A 26,132-nucleotide genomic window follows, 5' to 3' on the forward strand; every position below is an offset into this window, starting at 1 on the left:
ATAAAGACCAGCTCGTCTCTGAAGGAGCCTTCATGAAACTGAAGCTTCATCTGTTCCAAAGCATGTTTATGGTCAATGTGTTTACAAGAACTGGAATTTCTTTTCCAGCCAATGTAGATTTCTAAACACATCACACACTCAGCAAAGAAGAGTGAAAAGTAAATATATATGCATTTATAAATATGTATGTGTGCACCAGGGTGGCGCAGTGGGCCACACAGCAAGAAAGCAAGAAGGTTCTGGTGACACATCATACCTCGCCTCGCACCCTTAGTCAGCTGGGATAGGCTCCAGCAACACTTGTGACCTGTGAGATGAGACAATTGTGAAAAATGGATGGATAATGGACGGATGGATGGATGGATGTTGTCTTGTCAAATATCCCTCCACAGTGACATAAATGCATCAATACACAACTTAAATATCAACCTTTTATTACAAAACCAACAGGCTTTATCTGCTGTGGACCGACACCCTGGGTGGACAGACACCCAGGTGGACTGGCACCCCGGGTAGACCGACATCCTGGGTGGACCGACACCGTGGGTGGACAGACACCCGGGTGGACCGACACCCCGGGTAGAGGGACATCCTGGGTGGACTTACACCCAGGATGTCGGGTGGACTGATACCCTGGGTGTACAGACACCCTGTGTGGACCACCCAACACCCTTGGTGGACTGGTTGCAGGTCTGACTTGTGAAGATGTCTGACAGGCCCACAGAAAACATTTGGGTGGTCAAGAAGAAGTCATGCCGATCACGCCACCTTTCTACGGACAGAAACACACGGGGGTCATACGGAGCTGATCCGTGTCCAAAGTGGAAGTGCCGCATAGAAACATGAGCATCAGGAGTTTGGGGAGAGCTACGCCTAAAGCAGAAGGACATATATCATGCATGTAGACACTGAGCGAGGATCAGTTTGGACGCCCCATCACCACTGCCAGCTTCAGCTTTAATGTCAGCTTCAGTGTCTGACGATGTCCTTCAGCAGTCTCTCTCTTTGTTGGCCTTCCACTCGTCCTTCGTGGTGACCTCTCCTCATCAGAGGGCGCTAACTGCTGGCTGCTTTGTAGGTTTATTTGGTATAGAAGATTCGATTAAAGGAGTAGATGGTACAATCCCCTTGGTTGAAGTCTCTTCACTGGATCACCAGGAAGGGAAGGAGTTTATGTAGATACAGGAGGCCGATGAAGAGGAGAGGGTCCATGGTGCTCAGCAGACCCTGGCCTGGAACAGGAAAAGAGAAAAAGGAGACCATCAGATCCTGACTTCACGCTTCAACCGCTTCAACAGAGTTACGAGAAACAACAGAACTACCAGAGCAGCAGCAGGACAAGCTGAGCTCTTACGAAGTCACTCCAGCTGCAGTTCTTACAAATAATCCTGAAGCTCAAGGTCAGATGAATACCACCAACAGACTCCTCCCACCCGACCTCCACTGGGAAGACTCCTGGGGAGGGAAGTCTCCTTCACACTGGAAAGACCTAATCCATCATCAGTGATCTACTTCCTGCCAGAGTGTGAGTGCCAAAGACGATACTTCTGCTCACAATACAATGAATATTTCTTCAACAGTGTCATCCTGTTCTTCCTCGCTCGAGTCTCTCCTGATTAAAGTGGTTTGGTGTAATATATTATCTGTTCAAGTGTCCTTTTAAAGTTCAAGTTTCACTTTCAGGAACAGAAGACATGTTTCTGAACCCATTACACAAAATACAGCAGTACCTCCAGAAATGAGCTGCTGCACATTCGAGTTCTTTGAGATACGAGCTGTCCATATTTTTGTTGGACATACTTCAGGACACAACGGTAGTTAGTGATGGATACAACATCAGTGAGACCGCATCTCGTTCTTTACCAGGTGTCGGTGGATGGATACAACATCAGCTGAGACTTGATCTCGTTCTTTCCCACTTGATGGCGGATGGATACATCAGTGAGACCGTATCTCGTTCTTTACCGCATGTTGGCGAGTGGATACAACATCAGCTGAGACTGGATCTCGTTCTTTCCCAATCAATAATTGCCTTTATTTATGTAATCAGAACTGATGATGGATCAATGGACACCCCCAGGTTAACCCCCCTCCCCCCACCAAAGGTGTAATATTTATTAGCATTGTTTTGCTTCAGGTTAGTGTGGGGCACAGGAAGGACTTACCAAACAAAAATGACCCCAAAATGACGCCCATCTGGACCCCTCCCAGCCCCACCACATTCTAACTTATTAGCTACGGGACTGGACTGGTCCACCACTGGGGGCCGCACATCCCAACCCCCCCACACCCACTCACCAGCTCCACGCTGCCGCTGGACGGCTGCGTTCCCCAGCAGCGGCGAGGCTGACGACTTAACCGCCGTGGTGGGGGTGGACAGGATGGAGGGGAGAAGGCCTGGGTGGGCCTCCTGAGGCCCCCGCTGTTCCCCTTGCGCTGATCTCTGACCTCCTTCAACAACGTGGCCAGGCTCGGTGCTGGTCTGGCGTGCTCCGCCTCCCCCGCCCGTGTTCCTGTTCCTCAGGGGCCAGCGGTTCTGGATGTGAGACACGGCCTCTTCTGCAACCATGCCGTCGCCCGCGGCGACATGCAGCGCAGCGTGAACGGCGAACTCCTCGGACTCTTCGGCCCACAGGTCGGACACTCGGCACTCGTACACGCCCTCATCTTCCTTCTTCACCCTGGACAGGCTGAGGCGGTGGGAGATGGCGTTGCCCTGCACACGGACCGTCTGGAAGAGGAGCACATGGCTGGTGGAACACCACGGGTGGTAACCATAGTGATCACCCGAATGAGATGTCAACTCACTGGCTGCCAAAGATGCCTACAGATGTCAATCTGTTTGAACCCAACATTCAAGGGGGAACGGGAGACACAATAAAGCTATCAGTGATGTTTGAGTGTCTGAAACCATTGATTCAAGTTTACCTCTTGGCATGAACTCAAATACAATTACAGTCTTCTTCTTCTTTTTTTCCTTTCGGCTTTTCCCTTCAGGGGTTGCCACAGCGTATCAGTGTCCTCCATCTAACCGTCTTCTGCATCCTCTTCTCTCACACCAACTACCTTCATGTCCTCTTTCACTACATCCATAAACCTCCTCTCTGGTCTTCCTCTAGGCCTCCTGCCTGGCAGTTCAAAACTCAGCATCCTTCTACCAATATATTCACTATCTCTCCTCTGGACATGTCCAAACCATCTCAGTCTGGCCTCTCTGACTTTATCTCCAGAACCTCTAACATGTGCTGTCCCTCTGATGTTCTCATTCCTGATCCTATCCATCCTGGTCACTCCCAGATAGAACCTCAGCATCTTCATCTCTGCTACCTCCAGCTCTGTCTCCTGTCTTTTCCTCAGTGACACTGTCTCTAGACCAAACAACATCGCTGGTCTCACCACAGTTTTGTACACCTTTCCTTTCATTTTAGCTGAAACTCTTCTATCACACCTTCCTCCATCCGTTCCATTCTGCCTGTACACGCTTCTTCACCTCTTTTCCACACTCTCTATTGCTCTGTTGACCCTAAGTACTTAAAGTCCTCCACCTTCTTGATCTCTTCTCCCTGTAGCCTCACTCTTCCACTTGGGTTCCTCTCATTCACACACATGTACTCTGTCTTACTGCGGCTAACCTTCATTCCTCTCCTTTCCAGGACAAACCTCCACCTCTCTAGCTTCTCCTCCACCTGTTCCCTGCTCTCACTGCAGATCACAATGTCATCTGCAAACATCATAGTCCATGGAGATTCCTGTCTAACTAAAATACAATTACAGTAATCCCTCGTTACTCGCAGTTGATGTGTTCCACAATATAGCGATAAACTATTATATGATTTACGGTAATTTAAACATTTATGAACCCTCTTCATACTAATATTAAACCACCTTATATCTGTATTACCTTCATCACTGATGACGTGTCCAAGTATCACTGTAAGGTGTATAGAAGAACTTATCTTTTCCCACACTCTTATAGGCTTTTGAAAAGACTTTTCTGTTAAAGAAAAGTCGCAGCAGGAACCGTGACTCTCGGAACGCAGCTCACATACAGATCCTGTCAGCCAATAGCATGTACGTACGGTATCGCGCGACTACCTACTAAAAATCTGCGATGTAGTGAAGCTGCGTATCATGAAGCGTGAATAAGTGAGGCATTACAGTAGATAATAAATATATAAGTTGCACTTTTTGACGTTTTGTGTAAAAATACAATCCTTTTTTCAACTACACACAGCATAGTGTCATTCATAAAATAAGTTTGACACATTTATTGTTTTTATGGTGAGAAATATTTTCCTCTTAGGATAACAGGAAAGATAATTTCTCCGTCGTGAGATCAATAAAGTATGGTTACTCTTAATAGGAAGTGTGTTAATTATATAAAAATAAGCTAGTTCTTGGTTAAAATAGGATGATTTAGGTGTGTCCATTTATTTCATGTTCCACTCCGTCACAATTATGTAATTTTGGTAGAATTTCCTATCAAAACTTTTTCCGTTCAGCAGAACATCACCACCCCGTCACGTAAAAAAATAAATAAATGGGGAAAACAGTTTCTGATCAAAATTTCAAATTATATTCGTATAAATCATTTTTTTTAGTAGTTTTGTGCTGACCATGTGTTAGCTTTTTGCATATCCGGGATTTCTACCATACTGCTCTAGATTTTCCACCCAATCTCATTCAAGCCTGATAAAAAGCAAAAGCAAATGATCTTTGGAGATAATTTGCTAAAAAAAAATTCAGAAAATGGTGCCTGAGCTTGAAAACTATGTTGTATTACAGGTTTTATCAGCCTTCTAATCACGGAATTTATCGTCATGACGACTGATCCAGTCATGGAACAGAGGATAGAGAACCAGACAGACATATTGCAGCAGCTTTTGATGCTACACAGGTTGGGTATGTCAGAGCTCACCGGCGAGCGAACAGGGTGTCGTTCTGAGTGAAGCATCATGGGATCGGTCAAGAACAGAAAAAAAACCTACAGATAAATGTTTCGGAGATAATCCACCGATGAAGATTTGTTGGAACAAAGAGCTGGCAGCCAATGAGTTAACAGTGGGTGGTATCAACTACTCCTAATAAGGGCACAACAGAAATAGAACATGACCAAAAGTCAACCTGACACAGCTGGGGAAACACTGATCCAGTGGTCTGATAATATTATGGGATGGAAGCCGTATGAAGAATCCAGGATTTCATCAAAATTACACATTAGAATTAGCAGAAGCTCCATTAATCCGTTAACTAGCTGATTATTTTCTTCCTGCTACAACCTTCAGCGACACCAAGCCCCATCGTTCCTAGAGCATCAGGTGTATCGGCCATTAGAACACCCCCCGCCCCTCCCAGACACTCTGTTTTTAATATAGCAACGCCATCATGAAGAGGTGCAGACTGAAATATGACACTCCATCTTTTAATCATTACGTTGGCTAACAACCTCTCTTCACTCAGCGCGGGCAGGAGAGTGGATGCTTACACTGATTTTAGTGGCTTCCCTTGGAGTGACCTGTGAAGAGAAAGAAGAGTGAATCACATCCCAGCAGTTGCTGAACACTCAGCAGAACATCAGCTCTTAAATTACTAGAAGATGCACATCATGGGTGACAATAAGTCAACGTTTCCCCCCGCGTGGCGGAAGGCGCTGACAGCGGCAAGGTGGGTGGAGTGGGTTCTCAAAGACACCGTAGATGACCTCTCTGCTCCCACCCGGGCCTCACGTGTGGATGGGCTCAGACCACAGAGAAGGTTATTGTCTCTGGATCCTATCACGACCGAAGACGCCTGATGAGTCATACAGGGGGAAAACAAATGCCCACATTGTCTTGCCAGACGGCCCTATCATGGCTACCTGATTAAAGAGTGTTCTCTACCACCTGAGGATCAGAACCACGTCAGGAGGATGCTATTTAGAGCTGCACCATGGATGGAGAGCTCTAAAAACATGACTTTAACACGAAAAAACATTAAGTGTAGGATGAATGAAAGCAAACAGAATGTAGACAAGGTCTGGAAACGGCAGAAACATAGACAGAAAGTGTCCCGATGGCCTCATGTGTTCGCTGACGCGGACCCGACCCGTTACGTAACACCGTGGTCGTCCTGCAGCCCAAGGGATGGGGAGGTGGCACCGTGACCACAACAAGGCTTCGTGGTGGAAACTGTAACGTTTGCCTGAGTTGTGACATGATTCCAAATGTCGAAACGGTTAAGAACATAAAGAGACGACACGTGACAACATGTGGCGTTCACCTTAAAAACTCTCCTCCAATCAGAGGATCTAGTTTTGAACCCACAACCTTTTATGCGCCACGGACGGATTTAACGTCAGATAGTATTTTCACAGACCAACGTTTGTCTTTTTATTGGTTCTTTTATTAGTTCCAGTTTAGCGGTAATGTACTCTGTGCTAGCGGCTGGTGCGGCTCCTTTAAGAAGGTAGTCATGTGACCGAGGCAAGCATCTCCGTCAAGAGTGACTCATAGACAGACATGGAGGAGAGAATCCACTCATTTAACACAAAACATTGTTCAGAATCAGATCACAAAGAAAATAGAAACAATGGAAGTTGACCACCAACAGGGGGCCCCCAAGAGCAGTTAACTTTGAAAAAATACACAGTATTAGTATTTTTTGGAAGACTTGATGACTTTCGCCACATATTAAGAGTAAGATTTCTTTGCAAGTTTACCGATAACTAACCATCACTGAGCATTAGAACCTATAACAACAAGTTCTCACACTGAGCTAAGAACAGATTAGACAATAAAATACGTTTATGGTCGATGTGTGAATGATCATCTAGGGATAGAGCGGCCCCAGAAACACGTGTTGCTTCGGGCCCCTTGGAGGTTGGGCCAGCCCTGTGTGGGGGGCTTCAGAGTGGGTGGTGTTCACCTTGGTTCTGGCGGCTGGGGAACTGATCTGCAGCTCCAGGGGGAGTCCTGGAGGGACGTCCTCCTTCAGGTACCACCACTGGATCTCCAGGGACCGGAGCCCGGGGCCCACAGCCTGGAAGGCACAGGGCATATCCACGTCCTCCCCCTCCCCAACGCTCACATCCTGGGGGGCTTCAGTGAAAGCAGCTGATGGAGGGGGTGGGGGGTGGGGTTGACGTCAGAGGGAAAGTGCTCTCAGAAACAGTTCAGACCTGGTTGACCATCATGCACTGGTTCATCGTAAGCTGTCCATCCTAACAGTCTGAAAGGGGTTGATGCCCGCGTCTGTGACCTGGGCTCTAATCCCTTAAGCTCCACGCTGTTTCATTCAATAATGGGGGGTGGGGGGTGGGGGGTCGAGTCCCTGAACGTGTTTCTAACTCTGCTGTTTAATCTTTAATGTCTCCAACCCCGTGTTTCTGACAACTTCCGTGGGACACTTACCTCCGACACAAACCACGAGCAGGGAATGAACGATGAAGGAGCTGACCGCCGGTTCCATGACGCACCGAGCCGGGGCGCAGCCCCCACATCAGTCGGTCCGGTGACCTGGATGCGCGGCGTCCGCTCCGAACAGCTCCAAATATGGTCAGAGATGAAGCCCACGTCCGCCGGGCACCGAACCCACGGCCAGCTGGAGCATAGTCCAGATCACGATCACGGGAATCACGGAACGCCGCTGTGGCTCAACAGTTACAAAGTCACGGGAGGGGAAGAGTCCGTGTCGCCCCCGGAGGAAGACTCTTCATCCCTCGCTCCTCCTCACGCAGCTCCGCTCTGACATCCGGAGGACCGGTTCTGATGGGGGTGGGGGTCGGGGGGTGGGGGCTCGGACTGAACAGCAGGTCCGTGTGACCCCCTCCTCTGGTGTTGCTGCTGCTGCACCGACCCCGATCCTTCCTGTGGATTCCCGAGCGCAACGCCAGGGGGCGCCGGTGAAACCTCTCTCTCTCTCTCTCTCTCTCTCTCTCTCCCCCCCCCCCCCTCTCTCATGAACTTCTTCCTTTAAATTTTTTAATGACATGTAGAAAACGAGGTTTTAATAATTCAGTCCATAACTCCGTTGGAGGGGGGGGGCTGTTTCCCCATCCTTCTTGGGGTGTCAGCTGCTGACCATCTAACTCCACATCATGAGGCAGCACAAACTGACACCGGAGCTCAGGTCGCGTCCCCCAGGGCCTTGATCCCATGACAGGCTGACCCTGGAAACATGAGCTGCTGCCAGGGCTGCATAAAGTCAGAGTAACGCCGCCATCATGACAGGAAGTGGGGAAAACACTTGGTGTTGGTGCTTATTTCATTTATCCAGTTGGGTTTGGCGTAAACGCCGTTGATGCAGGTCCATCGTCTTTTTTCAAATGCAACCTGAATGTTTTTTGTTTAAAAAAACTGTTATGCTTTTAATAAAACACAATTAAGGGTTGCAGTTACTGTAACTTAAGTAGAGTTATTAAAAAATGGTCTGTTCTCTCTTCTTCTGCTTTCATCTAATGTAAAATTGTAAAATGTTTGAATGTGATTAAAGTGTTTTTGCAAAAATAAAAATAAAATCTTCTTCTTCTTCTTCTTCTTCTTATTATTATTATTATTCTTATTATTCTTATTATTATTCTTATTATTATTCTTATTCTTATTATTATTATTATTATTATCATTATCATTATCATTATCATCAATCATTATTAATTTTTTAAAGAAAAATTATTCTAGCGACTCCAACTTATCGCGGATTTTTGGTCGGCAGACACATGATACCGTACGCGCGTTCTATTGGCTGATGGCATCCGGAAGTGCGCTCCGTTCCGTCAGTCTCGGACTTTTGTGAGAAACAAAAGTATTTTAAACAGTCGATAAGAGTGTGGGAAAAGGTAATGCAGATAGAAAGTGGTTTAATATCAGAATGGGGAGAGTTCATAAATGTTTAAATTACTGTAAATAATAACATAAATAGATCGTGATCTCGATCGCGGATTTATTTTCAAGAAACTTTCCCCACAGTCTGCCCCTAGCGTATCTTGGATCAAGACGTGTCCAAAGATTCCTTTCCTCTTCAAGTCTTGTACCTTTGGCACAATGACGGATGGGACCGCTGCTGCTGGGATCTATTAATGACTGCTACGCCTTGGCTGAGCTTAACGCTCCAGAATTTATTAGAATTCATCATCACCATGTATTTATAGGCTGAGGATTCAGGGTTAGATGAGAGTTATCAGGCAGACAATGTAGGAAAGGTGCACAAGAGCAATAGTCAGACTATATTCAACAGCATACCGACTGTTAGCCCTTGGGTTGTCTATCTACAGTCTGTTAGCTCTCGTTTTGTCGATCTACGGTCTGTTAGCTCTAATGTTGTTTATCTACAGTCTGTAAGCCCTCATGCTGTCGATCGACAGTCTGTAAGCCCTCATGTTGTCTATCTACAGTCTGTTAGCTCTAATGTTGTCTATCTACAGTCTGTAAGCCCTCATGTTGTCTATCTACAGTCTGTTAGCCCTCATGTTGTCTATCTACAGTCTGTTAGCCCTCATGTTGTCTATCTACAGTCTGTTAGCTCTTATGTTGTCTATCTACAGTCTGTTAGCCCTCATGTTGTCTGTCTATAGTCTGTTAGCTCTTATATTGTCTATCTAAAGTCTGTTAGCTCTCATGTTGTCTATCTACAGTCTGTAAGCCCTCATGTTGTCTGTCTATAGTCTGTTAGCTCTCGTATTGTCTATCTACAGTCTGTTAACTCTCATGTTGTCTATCTACAGTCAGTTATCCACCTACAGTATGTTAGCCCTCACCTGTCTATCTACAGTCTGTTAGTACTCATGCTGTCTGACTGTTCTTACCTGTGCTATGTTGGATTCTGGGTCCTGCTGTCCTGAGAACCATCAGGAACTTTGTGTATGTTCCATAAACAGCTGTGACATGGATGTGAGTAATGATGCAGGTAACACAGCTGCATCCTGCGTCCTGTGGGATGATGGGAGACACACTTAGAAAACATGATTCCCAGCTGTCAGGGCAGTGTGAATATCTGCAGAGTGGAGTCACCGGGGGAAAATCTGGAAGATGAGCTAAAATCCATGTTTGGTAGATTTGCTCTGGAAAAAAAAATTAGACTTAAATTTAAAAATCACATTTCCATGGAGACCAACAAAATAATTAAAAACTGAAGCATCAAAACGCAAAAGTGATGATGTTGTGCAGACAGTGGGTATTCTATAAGAATAAGCAGGAGTGATTAAAGGACTCTACTGCTGGACTGAACCTGCATTCAAGAATCAAATCAAGTGACAGACTTATCATCCTGACTCAGATGTTCTTTACAGTGGAAAGGCTCCTGGTGGAGATGAAGCTCAACACAAATGTTGATATTCAGGTGACACTACATACACCACTTGTGGGGCCACCATCAAAAAAGAGACTATTTTCCCAGCCTGGGGGAACAGATGCTCTACCTGCTAGCAGGGTGACATAACCTGTGAGGTCACATGATTGATTAAAACAGCAAATCTTCTTCAAACGAATGCATTTAGAACAACTGTAGAATGAGGATAGTATAACCACAAGCCTCTGGTTTGTCTATTTCCATATGAATGAGTTGTTATGAGCTTGGATCAATATGCCAATGCCACTGCTGTATTAGCCCGTCAGATTAATCAAATAGAATTACCTGCAGCCAAGAAGGACAGATCCATCTCAAGCTTTAGCTTCCCTGAAGATGTGCATTCATTTTGAAACACTGGTGAGGATGTGAAACCTACAGAATTGATCGTAAGATGAATCTGCTCTTCCCGGAGAGAGGGGGAGACAAATCCTCTCCTAACTGGACTATTGAGCTACCTTCCTCCATCTTAATCTGATCGAATGAGTTTTTTCTGCTAAAACATGATGTCCCATCAACGTCCACATGGGAACTCTGATTCTAGAGGACGCCCACTAAGAAATATACCTTGATTCAACTAAAGAGCTTCAACGCTTGTGTTACTGTTGTGAGCAGAAGGAGTGTGAGGACGTCCTGAGGGAGATCTTTAGGATCTGGACTTCAATCATACTTCAAAATATTTCTGAGATATACCGATGACGGTTTTGTCTTGATTAATTGTGTGGTTGTATGAGGCCAGCTCTACTTCATCAGCGTAAAGCAAACCTGAGGGTCTACCTCAGATGGTTTTGCGATCATTTGTCAGATGGTTCTTACACTCTTCAGGGAGACTGGGATACTGATTGGTGCTACATAACGAGCAGGAATGAGAACATGAAACTAAGACCGTGTAGTCTGCTGGGGGATGATTAGCAGAGTTAGCATTTCAAAAGACAGTTGCATACATACTGCCTTTAGATGTAGGCAGTGTATCAAACAGATGATAAGGAGCACAAAGTAGGAGTTTGAAAGGCGATTAAAACTCTCAGCTACAAACTTAAATGGATGCAGTAACCTTCAGAAGGATAGTTTTGGCCCAGCAAACTCAACTTTACCAATTTGGGGTCAAATGATCTCTTTGCTCAGGCAGGAAGTTCATCTTGCTGAAAACCACGGCAGTAAAGTGTGATAGAAACAGTCCATCTGTATGCAAGCACCTTCAAATGTGATGGTAAAGTAATCAGACCCCAGAGGGCGTGTCTTTTCCTGGTGATTTAATATCTGATTAGCTGTTCTTACAAGGTCCAGTGAGCTTTGTCTATTAACTCCTGTACTACACTAAAGACAGAAACATTTCGTGACCAGCTGGTCTAACAATAAAGAGGAAAATGTTCTCCACGGAAGCTGAAGGAGACCGGGGGCATTAGTGAGACCTAATTCTTCACCTCAGCCTGATTTTGTCTGTTTCATGGTTGAGTTGCTTAGAAAATCTACCTGAACAGAAAACTCAAGAAAGTCTAGCAGAATTAGTAGCATGGAGCTAACTATGTTTTAAGAGTGGGCAAAATGATGGCTTCTCAAACTGGACGTCATGTGTTGCATCCCATTCTGGATGCACATGTTATACCCACACACGGCAGTTCTTTACATGGGTTTGTCACACCCGAGGTGTGTGTCTGAACATCTCCACGTCCACCTTCCTCATCCTGTGTAGAAGTCTGACCTCTTTAGTGTGTGAACGGTGCCTTCGGTTGAAGCTTTCTAATTCAAAACGCTTGAAGGCTGCAAAGAACTCAACATTTACTTCTTAGCTTTTGTTGAAACAAAAAGAAATAAAGTACAATCATATCAAAACAATTAAAATATGGTACTTTCAAAAAGATATGTCTATCTTCAAGACTTAGTTGGGAATTCCTTTGCCTCAATCACTGCCTCCATGGACCGTGGCATTGAGGCAATCAGCCTGTGGCATTGCCTGAGAGTTAAACTTTTTATAATCTATGAAAGTTTAACTCCTTGAATGAAATTATGGAAATAAACTTTTTCATGCTATTCCAATTTCTTGGAAATTACAATAGCATGAAACTCAACCATTGGTAGACAGCTGTTCTGTCTGCTCACACACGTCCTCCAGAACCTCTGCGCAACACGATGTATGATGTTTTAGGGGTTTTTGGTTCTGCGCTCCAGGTGACATTTCTATATGGTGTCACTATAGCAACAACAGGAAAAAAAGATTTTCTGGGGGTGATCAACTACAGAAGTAATCCGTCAGGGGATAAAGTCTGACCCTTAACCCTAACCCCTAACTCTACCCAAACCATAACCCTAAAATAAACCCTGACCCCTATCCCTAACTCTGACCACAAACCCTAACCTCTCACTCGAACCCAAACCATTACCTCAATCCTAACCCTAACACCTAACCCTAACCCTAACCCTGACCCCTAACGACCAACCCTAACCCTGTTCCTACTTTCTCACAGCACTTTACACATTTAGAACATTTAGAATGGTTCTGCAGTAGCCTATTATAGAAGAAAGACAATTACAAATCCTTACGACTTTGTTCAGGTATCTGGATAATACAAAAGTGTGAATCATTAATTCGGGTAAATGAAATGTCAGTGTGATGTTGTGGTAACAAAAGTTTGGATCCCAGAGGACACTAGATGGGAGTTCTTGATAAAAACAACTCAATAAGTTGTTACTGAGCAGCTAGTTATTGTTGGCTGGATTTATATGCTTGCAGCATGCATATCTATTATAGGACCTGGTGACCTCTTCGTGGTACCCAGCATGCAAAGTGCCTGCTATCTTGCCTTCCTTGTGTCTAACGAGATAAAGACTTTTCTGCTCGCACTGTGCAGGGATTCTGCCCACTGAAGAACAATTTAATTTTGCAGATGATGCATGAGGCCTTGGAGCAGTGTTTAATCCCCTATTTATGCAGTGGCTTTTCTGGGACGCTATGAGAAGAGCTTCCCAGGCCTCGTAGACGCTGGGACCGCGGAGAATTCATCTGTCTTCTGAAGCATTGCTATGCTTATCATAATTAATGTCAAGCTGTTTCTGGCTGCCACAATAGGCTTTCACATTATTCTGCCTCTCCAGCCCCATATCGCTCGGCCCTTCTTCCTTCCTCTACCTGTTTCCTATCTCTTCTCTGTGAATTTTCTGCAGTGACTTAAGTGACCAGTGGGTTGTTGCTCTGATTAGAAACACAATGGTGCAAAAATCTAAACCGTGTGTAATTTAATTTTAAGAGGATACTTGAACACTTTAATGAACAAGCTTATTTTCATGATCTGTGTGATGCTGATGGGAAGAGAATTAAATTGCTCCCTGAGCTGGCAGGTATTTTTCATGACTTGGTCCAAGGCGAGAAAAAACTAGCGCTATCACTGACTGAACAAATGATCCACTTCTGTAAAAAAAGCCAAATCAGAATATTATTTGTCACTCAATACTGATAAAATAAATATCCCACAGATATGTTGGAACGTGATCGATTCCCTCTCTGTAAAGCACTCAGACTCTACCTACTTATGCTTTAAAGAATTGTATCCAGTTTATGACAGAACAGAGATATTAAATTGTTTTAATAATCATTTAATATCACGTGGCTGTTAGTTTGAATGGGTGAGAGCTGTTTTTGTCAAACCCTACACAGACCTCCCAGTGCATGCTGGTTAACTGCTACCTCTTTTGTATGGAGGAAGTTCTTAAACCGCTTAAAGCCACTGAAAACCTTCTGGACCTGATTTAATAGATATTTATTTTGTAGTGCTGGCAGCTGACTTTGAAGCAAAGCCTCTTATGCTTCCTTTTAACCTTCTAGTGATGAAAATGAAATTCCTTCTGTGTGGAAATCAGTTTCTGTTCTCCCCTCATATAAAAGAGGTGACGCTGTAGCTTTATCCAATTACAGACCAATATCTAATCTATTATTATAGATTATTACAGGTCATGATTCCCGGAGCTCTTGTGTCGGAGCAATTCAAGTTTTTATATTCTAGTTCTATTTTATCAGAATCAATCAGAAGAAAAGAAACGTACAATTACTGCTGAAATGAAAGTCATAAATTTTCATTACAAAACAGCATTGTGCGACACTTTTTATTCACCATCTGAAGCATTTGACACAGCTGACCATGAAATATGGAATCCTTCAATCAGGACTCTCACGAGTGATCTCAGTAATGGTCTCAGTGCAATAAACCAACTGATCTGTGTTATAAAATGCTGTTTAAATCAATCCACTGGACTTGTAGAAAGTTCCTTGAAGATGCTCCATCTTCATCTAAGAGTCTTCTTCGGTTCTGGTGGTGGTTGGTGTTGCCCAGCATCTACCTTCGTATTCATATTCTGACTTATGTTGTTAGCAATTCAAGGCCATTCCATTGTTCCCCTGACTGACCGCACCAGAGGGATGTGACATTGAGGTGGTCCACACCTGTAAACCCCTGATGATCCCTCACTTTCAAGCTGCATGTGAAAAACCTTGAGAAGAAACTGACACACACACACACACACACACACATTCACACACACACAGGTGAACATCTTGTTGATTCCCGCTGGTCTAGTCTTAAGCAGCGCAATCACAAGATGAATCCGATCAGACATGATTGTTCATCACCATGATTTACTGCTTGTCCCTGATACATATTAGTATCAATAACTATATTCCCTGCTCTGCTTGAGTTATCGACATATCCATGCATCAACCTCCTGCAGGTCCTCCATGTTCTTTCACCACCGATATCCAGAGTCTTCATTGCTCTGCCCCCAGGTCCTAACTAGAACCGCCGGAGTCCAGAAGCTTAATCTCAGGCGTTCACACGAACATCAAAACCAGAGGAGAACACGCTACCATCTTTCTCACCTGGCACAAAGACAGGTTATAGCCATCGTTATGTCTGTTTATCTGTTCATTCATGAACCTAGATCACACAAACACACCAACCACACTAAGAGCCACTCTTCAGTGTCATTGGGCCCAGCAGACACCACCGCTGTGTGATTGCTTCTTGGGATAGATTAAATAGAAAGGAAAATGAAATAACAGCGGTCACTGACTCAGTCAAATCGATTGACCCCTGGCAGACTTCCAGAGCCGGCTTTAATCTCCAGTTGGGCCAACAACAGTTAAAGACCTCTTGTTAATGACCTTAAGATATGCGCCGGTGTGTAATTAAAGGTTGGATCTAGAAAGTCCCCACTCAGCGCCTCAGTCCGTCCCGCAGGATGCTGCGACCGGATCAAAGCCTGCGATAAGATTCAGGAGAGCAGGAAGTGAGAACACGCCTTCCTCTGCAGCCATGAAACCATCACTGGAGATTATTAAATTGTCAGCGCTGGCATATATTACCATATGCCAGGGCAAAAAGAAATTAGTTGACCACAATTTACTCTTATGTCTAATATTGACCTAAAATTTTGAGGTAGCCAGGAATCCAGGCATATTAAAATGATCAGGATCACAGTTATTTCCCTGACCGGCTATGGATCGTCCGTGGGTCAGTCGGTACCGCGTCACACAGAAGGAATCCAGAACTTCCATTACTTCTGTTTTCTTTCTGCTTTGATATTGAACGATGTTTAGTTTTAAATGAGTGGATTCTCTCCTCCACATCTGTCCACGCGTCACTCTTGACTCTTGTTAAGATGCTTGCCTCGGTCACATGACTACCTTCTTAAAGGGGTCGCTCCAACCGCTAACACAGAATACATCGCCGCTAAAGTGAACACAGCAGAACAGCAGAACCAACAAGAAACAAACGGTGTGAAGTGACGAGAATGTTGCTAACAAAGTTGATGTACATTGGATTCATCTTTATTATTATATTGAGATTAAATACAGTTCTTATGCTGGTCATATTATTTTTTGTTGTTGTTGTATTTATGCCACACCTAAAAGGACTGTCCATTTAAATACCATCTTACTTTAAACTGGTCCGTGGTTTAAAAAAAAGGTTGGGGACCGCTGGACTAGAGGATGGGACGACACACACCTGGTGACACGGTTCCACGTCAGACAGGATAATGGTATAAAACTGGTTAAACTGACTTGTTGCAGGTGAAGAGCACCAGAAAGGTGAAAACACTCCAGAGCTCTCAGATGGGGGCCATGGGGGCCACGTGGCCTGGATAGCAGACCGCTTGACCCCACTGAAAAAATTTACTTCATAGCAAGCTCTAATGCCTACTACCTCTGCACGTACTCATCCATGTTCAGAGCGCTGCATGAGAAGCTTTCAAGATGATCTGAAAACTTCAAGTTGAGGGGTGTGGACCATCTCCATCTCCATATGTGAACTAATATTCTCAGTGATGAAGTCCACCTCAAACATTTATTTGTTGAAGCCCAACAGACACAAGGATGTTTCTCCTTAAACCATATAAAAATACTGTAAAATTATTACTTAAGTAGTAAGATGACAAATAAACTGGTAATAAGAATGTCTATAAAGTTGATCTAATGCTGCTCTTTCTCAAAATATTTTAAACCCACATTTTTCTTTACCTTATTATTGTGCTAAGCCTACTTAACTTTTTCATGGCTTGATCATAACATCCATCCATTTTCCAACCTTTTGGGTCACAGCTGTTGCTGGTTATCCCATCTGATGTCAGGCGAGAGGTAGGGTACACTCCGGATGCATCGGCAGTGCATCGCGGGGCCACACGAAAGACAAACAACCACTCACGCTTGCACTCACGAACAATTTGGAACAATTCACCCAACTTCAAGATTTTCAAGGTGGGAAGAAGTTGGATAATCTGGAGAGAACCACACAGGGAGAACATACAAACCCCACACAGAAATGGCTTGAACCTGGAACCTTCTAGCTGTGAGGTGAAAACACTACCAACTGTACCACAGCCCTGCCCCTTAATCATAACATTTACTTACATTTACTGGCAGAAATCGACAATAATCAAGAAATAAATCTATATTAGACAGACTTTGATTATCTAGATTAGCAGACTTTGACATCGGTTTGGCCTTCCATGGTATTTTCTGATTCTCTGGTGACTCCGTGTGATAAATAATTGCCTGAATCTGCTCAAGGCACCAAAGGAAGAGGACAAGAGAGGAGATTGGCACAATGTTTGTCCTTACAAGCAGCTGACTTAGTTTAGCTCCCGGTGGGTTCCAGTGGTATTCTGCCCCAGCAGTAGTGATATCCTGACATTGGATAATCACACCCAGTTTCCCTGAAAGGTAGCTGCAGTTATGATGAGACAAAATGTCCTCATAACACAGGATTCATTCTTCTGGTCGGAAATGGGAAAAAATTATACAGTCGTGTATATAATATTGGATAGCAGCAACACCGCACAAGATGTACCTGCAATGGCTCGTCAGCAGGAGGCCACAGTGGAAAGTAGACTGATCCCTACAGACTCAGACCATGTCCACACGTAGCTGGGTATTTTTTATACCAAATATTATTCCCCACCACTTAGAAAAAAATTGAATCTGCACAACCTCGTTCTTAGAAAACACTCCATCCACTTGTAACTGCATGAGTCTGTTGATAAACATGTTGATAAGTATGCCAAACCATGTGGTGGTAGTATTTCCCCAAATTCTATCCAGTCCATACTCTACGGCTTTTGGCGAGGAACTTTTTTTAGACATGGAATGTTTATCTGTCAGAAAACAGCCGACCTTCTTCTGTGCTCAGTGTGAAGTAGCAGCACTTGAGCTTGCAAAAACCAAGATAGTTAAAAAACGCCTGGACAGTTGTTACCGCCAACATAGTCTAAACACACAATGCTGTTTCTTAATGTAAATTCGGGTCACGCACATATGACGTCACAGCAGTTCTCGTTGCGGACAAGATGCATCGTAATGTAAAACTGGTTACAGACATCCACACGCAGACGCATAACCAGTGTTTTCAAAAATCTTCACTTCGGCCAGAATTTTCAAAAAGGTTTTTGTAGCAAAGCTATGCGTTGTCGTGTGGACGGTAGGCCTGGGTAGGCCTAGCTATAGGAAAAAATATTGGTTTCTGGAAATACTACGTGTGAACATGGCCTTAGTGGCACAAGACTAGACCAGATGAGACTAGACTAGATTAGACTAGACTAAAGTACACTAGAATAGACTAGATTAGATTAGATTAGATTAGATTAGAATAGACTAGACTTTAGTAGACTACACTAGACTGGACTAAAACAGAGTAGAATAGAGTAGATGAGACTAGACCAGACTAGACTAGAATAGAATAGGCTAGACCAGACTAGAATAGAATAGATTGGACTAGAATAGAATAGACTAGATGAGACTAGAACAGACTAGACCAGACTACACTAGGTGAGACGAGACTATATGAGACTAGACTAGAATAGACTAGATGAAACTGGACTACAACGGACTAGACTAGACAAAACTAGATGAGAGTAGACTAGATGAGACTGGACAAGACTATACTAGAAGAGACTGGGTGAGAGTAGACTAGATGAGACTAGTCTAGACTAGACGAGACTAGGTGAAAGTAGAGTAGCTGAGAGTAGACTAGACTAGAAGAGATGAGAGTTGGATAGCTAAGATGGGCCAAAGTGGAAGCGGATAAGTAAGTGAAGCTGAGATGAGGATTCAAATGAGAATATGGGTTACGGTAAACAGTTGGTTTAGTCTATTAACCAGTAGTGTGGTAGATGTCATGCTTCAGATTTCTCCAGGTTGATACTTAAGGATGTTAAAATTAATTTCGGTCTCATTTTTTGAGCCGACTCTAACGGTGTCAGCTTCAATCTACCACTTGCTTCCCTTCTCCTTGTCATGAATCCCTGCTTTCATGGCTAATGGCTTTTTCATTGATTTGAATGTGCTAAAGTCATTAGTCAAACTAAGTGAGAGTCTCTCCAGCCTGTATGTGAGTCATACAATAAGGTCATCTGCTCCATGAGTTCCAATATATTTGGTGAGTTTCCTTTTACACCATATGCTCAAGGTTAATATCCCTTCATCTGCTTGTGGTTTATGTATATTCTTTAGATAAATGAAGCTGACAGAAAATCAAATGTGCCCAGAGGAGTCGCTTTTATATTTGGCTCTATGCCTTGTCATCTTGTGTTGACTGAAACCAGTACTGCAGTATTAAGCCGTGCAAGAAAGCTGGCTTCTTTGACTAAATTGGCAAAAAGCAATTAAGTATACAAAAGAGCTCCCTTTGCATTTACAAAAAAGATTGCCCTTGCTTGTCCTCTTTTCTATTCAAAGAGCAAAACAGTTCTCAACTAAATCTACTTGAGAAAATATAAAGCAACAACTCTGTATTTACTGTGAATTTTCTTGAGTTGAAGTAAGAGATTATAGATTCTGAGAGGAATCATGACATTGGCATGCTGTCCATAGAAATGTCCATTTTTCTAACAAATGCCTTCAACTTTGTTCACAAGGATTCCACCCAGTCTCTCAAAACAGGAGATTATGTGGAACTACACCACGACTACATCATCTGGGATCAAACACCAAGATCTGAAGCAATAATTGCTTTGTATAAACAGAAGACTATCAGTACAAAGTGACACAAGCTGTCTCAGGTGAGATCGCTTATGCTTATGATCTTCATCGAGCCGTGCAGAAGTTTGATAGGATTCATCAGAGGAGTTCAGACGCCATTAAGGCAGACAGGCTCAGTTTCATCATTTGTAAACAGTTTGCTGGTGGCATTGTCATGAGTGACCCATGGTGGTGGTGGGGGTTTAGTGGCATTGGGGTTATTGTGTGGGCAGGCTAAGCAAAGAACACGGGTGGATTTTGCTGACCACAGTTTCAGTGGACAGAGGTAACTTGATAGAAGATCCTGTGACCCACTGAGATCCTGCATGCCGCAACATCCACCCACCCATCTATCCATCCATCCATCCATCCATCCATCCATCATCCACCATCCGTTTTCTTGAAGATGAGATCACAATTGTCTCATCTTGAGCCGTTTACCCACTTTGCAGGTCACGGGGGTTGCTGGAGCCAGCTGGCTACTCGCAAGAGGCGGTCTACAACCCGGATGCGTCGGCAGCACATACTATAGGGCCTCACATAGACAGACAGTCACTCACGCACACACACATCCGATAAGATAAATTAAGCTTTGTGTTTTTGGATGTGGGAAGAAGCCCGAGAACCTGAGAATTAGCATGATAAAAAAGAAACGCGACGTGACAATGAACAACTGCTCCACACATTAAACCATCACACATTAAATCTGTGTTGCTTAGCATGAAGCGTGTGCATCATACGTGCCCAAGTAGTCATGAAGTGGATGTTTCTGCCACATACGTACATGAAGGAGCAGCAGCTGTGAGAAACGCTAATTGGACTCTTATGTCCATAAAGTAGCACTTTATCTATTTTACATGATGCAGATCCTCCTCAAAAACTATTTTTGCATCCCGTATTCCCTAGTCTCTCCTCGTACTTAATGTTCACATTTTTAAAGTGTATAATTATTGTCAGGCGTTACCCTACTTGACTTACAGTATGCTGCCTACCGTGGTGATACCGGTATACATGTGCAAATGCATATATTATATGTTAAATATATACTGGCGGCACGGTGGCGCAGTGGTTAGCGCTGCCGCCTCACAACACGGCGGACCCGGGTTCGAGTCCCGCTCTGTGCGGAGTTCCCATGCTCTCCCCGTGTCTGCGTGGGTTCTTTCCGGGTTCTCCGGCTTCCTCCCACCTCCAAAAGCATGCGCTTCAGGTTGATTGGCCGGTCCCAAATTGACCATAGGAGTGAGTGTGTGTGTGAGTGGTTGTTTGTTTCTATGTGGCTCCGCCGTACACTGGCGTCGTGCCAGTGGAGTGTCCCCGGCCTCACGCCCTGATAGGCACTGGCTACCCCGCGACCTGCGTTAGCGGATTAAGCAGGTTGGAAGATGAATGAATGAATATATACTGTATGTTTAATGTGCACACATGGTACTCTGCGAATAAATATGAATGAATATGATATGAGTAACAGATTCAGACGTCAGGATCTGAAATCAAGACGATATCAGCTCGGTTTATCAATCAATCAATCAATCAATCAACTTTTATTTATATAGCGCTTAATCACATCTGAAGACATTTCAAAGCGCTTTACAGATAGAAAGCCAACAATGCCCTCCAGAGCAAACATAAGCGACGGTGGCGGGGAAAAACTCCCTCACTGAGAAAGAAACTCCGGGCAGGACCCAGGCTCTGGAGGGCGGAGAAATACATTGAGGAAATAGATAGGTCAAGGAAAAGAGACGGAGAGAGAGAGAGAGAGTGAGAGAGTGGCAGATAGGCCAGTTTGATGTACATTAGATTCATCTTTATTATTATATTGAGATTAAATACAGTTTTTATGCTGGTCGTATTATTTTTTGTTGTTGTTGTATTTGTCCATGGTGCGCTGTCGCTGAATTGGGCACGGGATTTCCAGGCCTTTGGGTATCCTGTCGTCCATCCGTGTTCTCTACCTGTGGAACAGAGGCAAAAAGACAGTGGCAGTATCGTGCAGACAGACAGTGTGATTTGACAATAGTAGTAATAAACTCCAGGAGTAGTAATAAATTCTAAGACCATAAAAAGATAAAGAAAGCGAAGGAGAAGTGACAGATGCTTCAGAGTATCTCCCTTTAATGGGAGAGACGGAGAAAATACCCTCAGCAGCCTAGGCCTATAGCAGCATATCTAGTGGGGTGAGTGTTATTTCTAATTGTAGGCTCTATCAAAGAGGAGGGTTTTTAGTCTACTCTTAAATAAGCTTAGAGTGTCTGCCCCTCGGATCGAGGTTGGGAGGTCTCCCAATGAAGCTTCTGCCTCCAGTTCTACTCTTAAAAACCCGACGGGTCATCAGAAATCCTGCATCCTCGGATCGAAGGGGCCTGGGGGGGTGGTACACTCTCCACTGTAAGATGGAGCCTTACAGTGGAGAGCTTTATATGTAATCATAAGGAGTTTGAATTGTATTCTATAATTAATCAGGAGCCAATGAAGTGACGCTAGGACAGGAGAGATGTGTTCTCTCCTCCCAGTTCAGTCAGTCAGCGGTCAGCTGCATTATGAACTACCTGTAGAGTCCTAATAGAGGATCTAGAACAGCCCGATAATAAGGAATTGCAGTAATCCAATCTAGAAGTAACAAAGACATGAATGATTTTCTCTGCGTCTTTAAAGGATAAGAAATTTCTAACTTTCGCAATATTTCGCAAGTGAAAGAAGGCTGTCCGGGATACAAACTTGATATGAGAATCAAAGGACTGATCTTGATCAAAAATCACTCCCAAGTTCCTGACATCACTGGTGGAGGATAGAGCAATGCCATCTAAGTGAATTGCCATGTTAGAGAGATCCTCTCTAAGATGCTTCGGCCCAATAATAATAACTTCAGTTCTGTTACTGTTCAACATTAAGAAATTGTGAAGCATCCAGGATTTAATATCCCTGAGGCAGGATTCCAATTAAATTAGCTGATCAGATTCATTTGTTTTAATTGATAGATATAATTGAGTATCATCAGCATAACAATGAAAATTAATGTTATGCTTCCATATAATATTTCCCAATGGTAACATATAGAGATTAAACAGAATTGGCCCCAGAACGGATCATTGAGGTACTCCACAGGTGAGAGTCCCTTGATCTGAAGATTTATTATGTACATAGACAAACTGAAATCGGTCGGATAGATATGACCTACACTAATCTAGTGCTGAGTTTTTAATCCCAACTTCCTCTTCCAATCTCCTTAAAAGAATATTATGGTCAACAGTATCGAATGCTGCACTCAGGTCTAACAAGACTAGAACAGACAGAAGACCTTTATCTGACGCTGTTAAAAGGTCATTTGTGACTTTTAGCAGTGCGGTCTCCGTACTGTAGTTTGTTCTAAAACCTGAATGAAAACCCTCTAACAGAGTGTTCTCTAACAGGTAGTCATTTAGCTGTTTGGCCACTACGTTCTCTAGGATCTTAGATAGGAATGGCAAGTTAGAGATCGGCCTGTAATTTGAGAGGATGCCAGCATCTAGATTTGTTTTTTCAGGAGGGGCTTGAATACAGCTACTTTGAAAGATTTCGGTACATAACCTATTTTTAAGGATTGATTGATTATAGATAGTACAGGTTTATTTATTAATGGTAGAACCTCTTTGAGGAGCGTACTTGGAATTTTGACTAGAAGACAGGTGGTGGGTTTAGTAGAGAAAATTAGGGAGTTTAAATCGGAGAGTTCCATTTGCTGAAAACACTCCAGGGTATTGCCAGAATTAGTTGATTCTTCTGCTATCTTATTTGTGTTAGGCAGTACATGATGGATCTCATCTCTAAGATTTGTAATTTTGCTTTGGAAAAACCTAAGAAAGTCATCACATTCCAGATTTAAAGTATTGGTAGGCTCCATACTGTTGTGTTTCTCAGTCAGCCTGGCTACAGTGCTGAAAAGAAACCGAGGTTTGTTTTTATTTTCCTCTATTAAAGTAGAGTAGTAAGTATTTCTACTTCTACCGAGAGCCTTCTTATATAACATAAAGCTGTCTTTCCAGGTTGAATAGGCTAGGTCAGTTTTTGTCGATCGCCAGATTCTCTCCAGTCTGCAGAAGCGATGTTTAAGGTCGCGGACTGACGAGTTAAACCACGGGGCTGACCTTTCCTGTGTTTTAATTTTTCTTTTTTAACGGGGCTATGCCATCAAGAGTTGTTTTTAGAATGTTAGCCATACTGTCTGTCAGAAATTCGATATTTTGTCTACTACTGGAATAGGGGTCAGGGGGTTTTTGACTCATGAATATTTCTTCTTTCTACTGGTGACCATTCATATCTGACTGCTACTGTTGCAGGACTACTCAGTTTTGTCCACATAAATTTTTTTTAAATATATGGGTGTAGTGCAAAATTTTATATGACTAATCAATATTGAACATAGTTATTGTGTTCTGCTAATGATAATTACACCTGGATAGATTCTTCATAAAACCCACAGAACCCCTGTTAACTCATCATGATATGTCAAACATAAAGGTCAGGTGTGCAAGATCGTGTAGATCGTGCAAGATGTTTATCAGTTAATTAGGATAAAAAGTATTTTCATATGTAATATTATTCACATTAATGTGAACAAACTTTATTTCTCGACTAACAGTTTTATTTTTACATTCTGTTAAATCACACCTGCTTACGTGACAAACGGTGACGTGCGGTCAGGGGAGGCAGGTGACGCACAGCCTCATCTGCCATCACGAAAGAAAAAAAGTGAAAGATGGAAGAAATAAATTAAATGGTAATATTTATCCAGTGATGTGTAGTATAAAGTTATTTTTGGTTTAACGTCACCAATTTTAGGTTATTTTTGCTCAAAATCGCTGAATTTTCACATTTACCGCTGAAATACTGAGAAGAGGTAGGTAGGTAGATAGATAGATAGATGGATGGATGGATGGATGGATGGATGGATGGATGGATGGATGGATGGATGGATGGATGGATGGATGGATGGATGGATGGATGGATGGATGGATGGATGGATAGATAGATAGATAGATAGATAGATAGATAGATAGATAGATAGATAGATAGATAGATAGATAGATAGATAGATAGATAGATAGATAGATAGATAGATAGATAGATAGATAGATAGATAGATAGATAGATAGATAGATAGATAGATAGATAGATAGATAGCCAGGCATTACATAATGTCTGGCTATCAGACAGACCACTGAGAGGATTACATATCTCAACTCAAATTTTTTCCGATGCTTTATTTATAAGTAAACATAACATAAAAACAAACAGGTAGGTAACAACATAACGTTTTTTTTTAAATCAAATGTACTTATTTGTGTGTTACAGTTTGTATGTGTAAATAATTCTGCTCTGAGACTTTAAAAATAACCCATCGAGCTAACTTTCCCAGTGCAGACAATCACATGACATGCATCAGTCGTCCAGTGAGAACCCAGCATCCGTCCACTTCCTGTCCTCTGTTAGAGGAAAACCCAGCGCCTCCTGTCGCCTCATGAGCGATGACACTTTTCCATCACCGACCCATCCTTTCCTCAGTGGGAGACAGGGCGTGTAAATGAACTGAAGTGAGTGCTGCCACTCATCAGCTCTCTGCATGTCGGTGATAATAAAACCATCACATAGTTGAAATTGATTGAACTCCAATGCAGTCTAAAAAAGAGATGGTTTGCCCTAAGGTCTGTTTTTCTCTGCATAGCATTGACTCCACTGATTTAAAATTAGAAAGGGGGTAAGGGTGGAGAGTGAATACGTATTAGCAATCGCTGGCTGTCAGCAGGTCATCTGGCCTCCATCAGTGTCCCCTTATGTGAACTAGAACTGAAGAAACCTCTGAGATGAAACCAACCCCAACCCAAATTTTTTGTTTGTTTGTTTTTCGTCCACTTCTTGATTTTTAAGGGGAAGAGAAACTGTTTTTTTTTTCAACATAAAACACATCACGTCATTTCATATACAGTATATGCATGTGATTGTTTAAGTAGAGTGTGCCACTAATTATCCTTTGGGGATTATTCAAGAATATAAAATAAAGTGGATATTCCTCCTATAAATCCCAATTGATGTTTCCTGAACAAGTGTAGCTTCTTCATATGTCACCCGATCTCATCTGTTATGATGGATTCAGCCAACTTGCATGTAATACATGTTAGTCTCACAGGCCAGTAGTTTCCTGGATCTTTCTCGTCTCTGTGTTGAAGATGGCGGTAACAGTTCCTTCATTTCAAACTTAAGGCAGAAGACTGATCATGTATTACTGATAGTATGGCAGGTTTATGGTTTGTACAGCCATGTAGGTTTGTATGCTTACTGC

At 43.2% G+C, this 26,132-nt stretch overlaps 1 protein-coding gene across 1 annotated transcript; it reads right to left on the reverse strand.

Annotated features, from left to right (window-relative positions):
- Positions 1-367: 367 nt before the first annotated feature.
- On the reverse strand, positions 368-7,757 carry vstm2b (V-set and transmembrane domain containing 2B). The gene is made up of 5 exons (XM_068313373.1): positions 7,389-7,757; positions 6,904-7,091; positions 5,486-5,515; positions 2,299-2,731; positions 368-1,232 (listed from the first exon to the last, which is right to left on the reverse strand). Exons 1-5 carry the CDS (start codon positions 7,444-7,446, stop codon positions 1,144-1,146), a joined length of 798 nt encoding a protein of 265 aa, XP_068169474.1. The 5' UTR covers positions 7,447-7,757; the 3' UTR covers positions 368-1,143.
- Between the last annotated feature and the right edge of the window lie 18,375 nt (positions 7,758-26,132).

Source organism: Antennarius striatus, chromosome 1 (assembly GCF_040054535.1).
Source record: "Antennarius striatus isolate MH-2024 chromosome 1, ASM4005453v1, whole genome shotgun sequence".
Lineage (NCBI taxonomy): Eukaryota > Metazoa > Chordata > Actinopteri > Lophiiformes > Antennariidae > Antennarius > Antennarius striatus.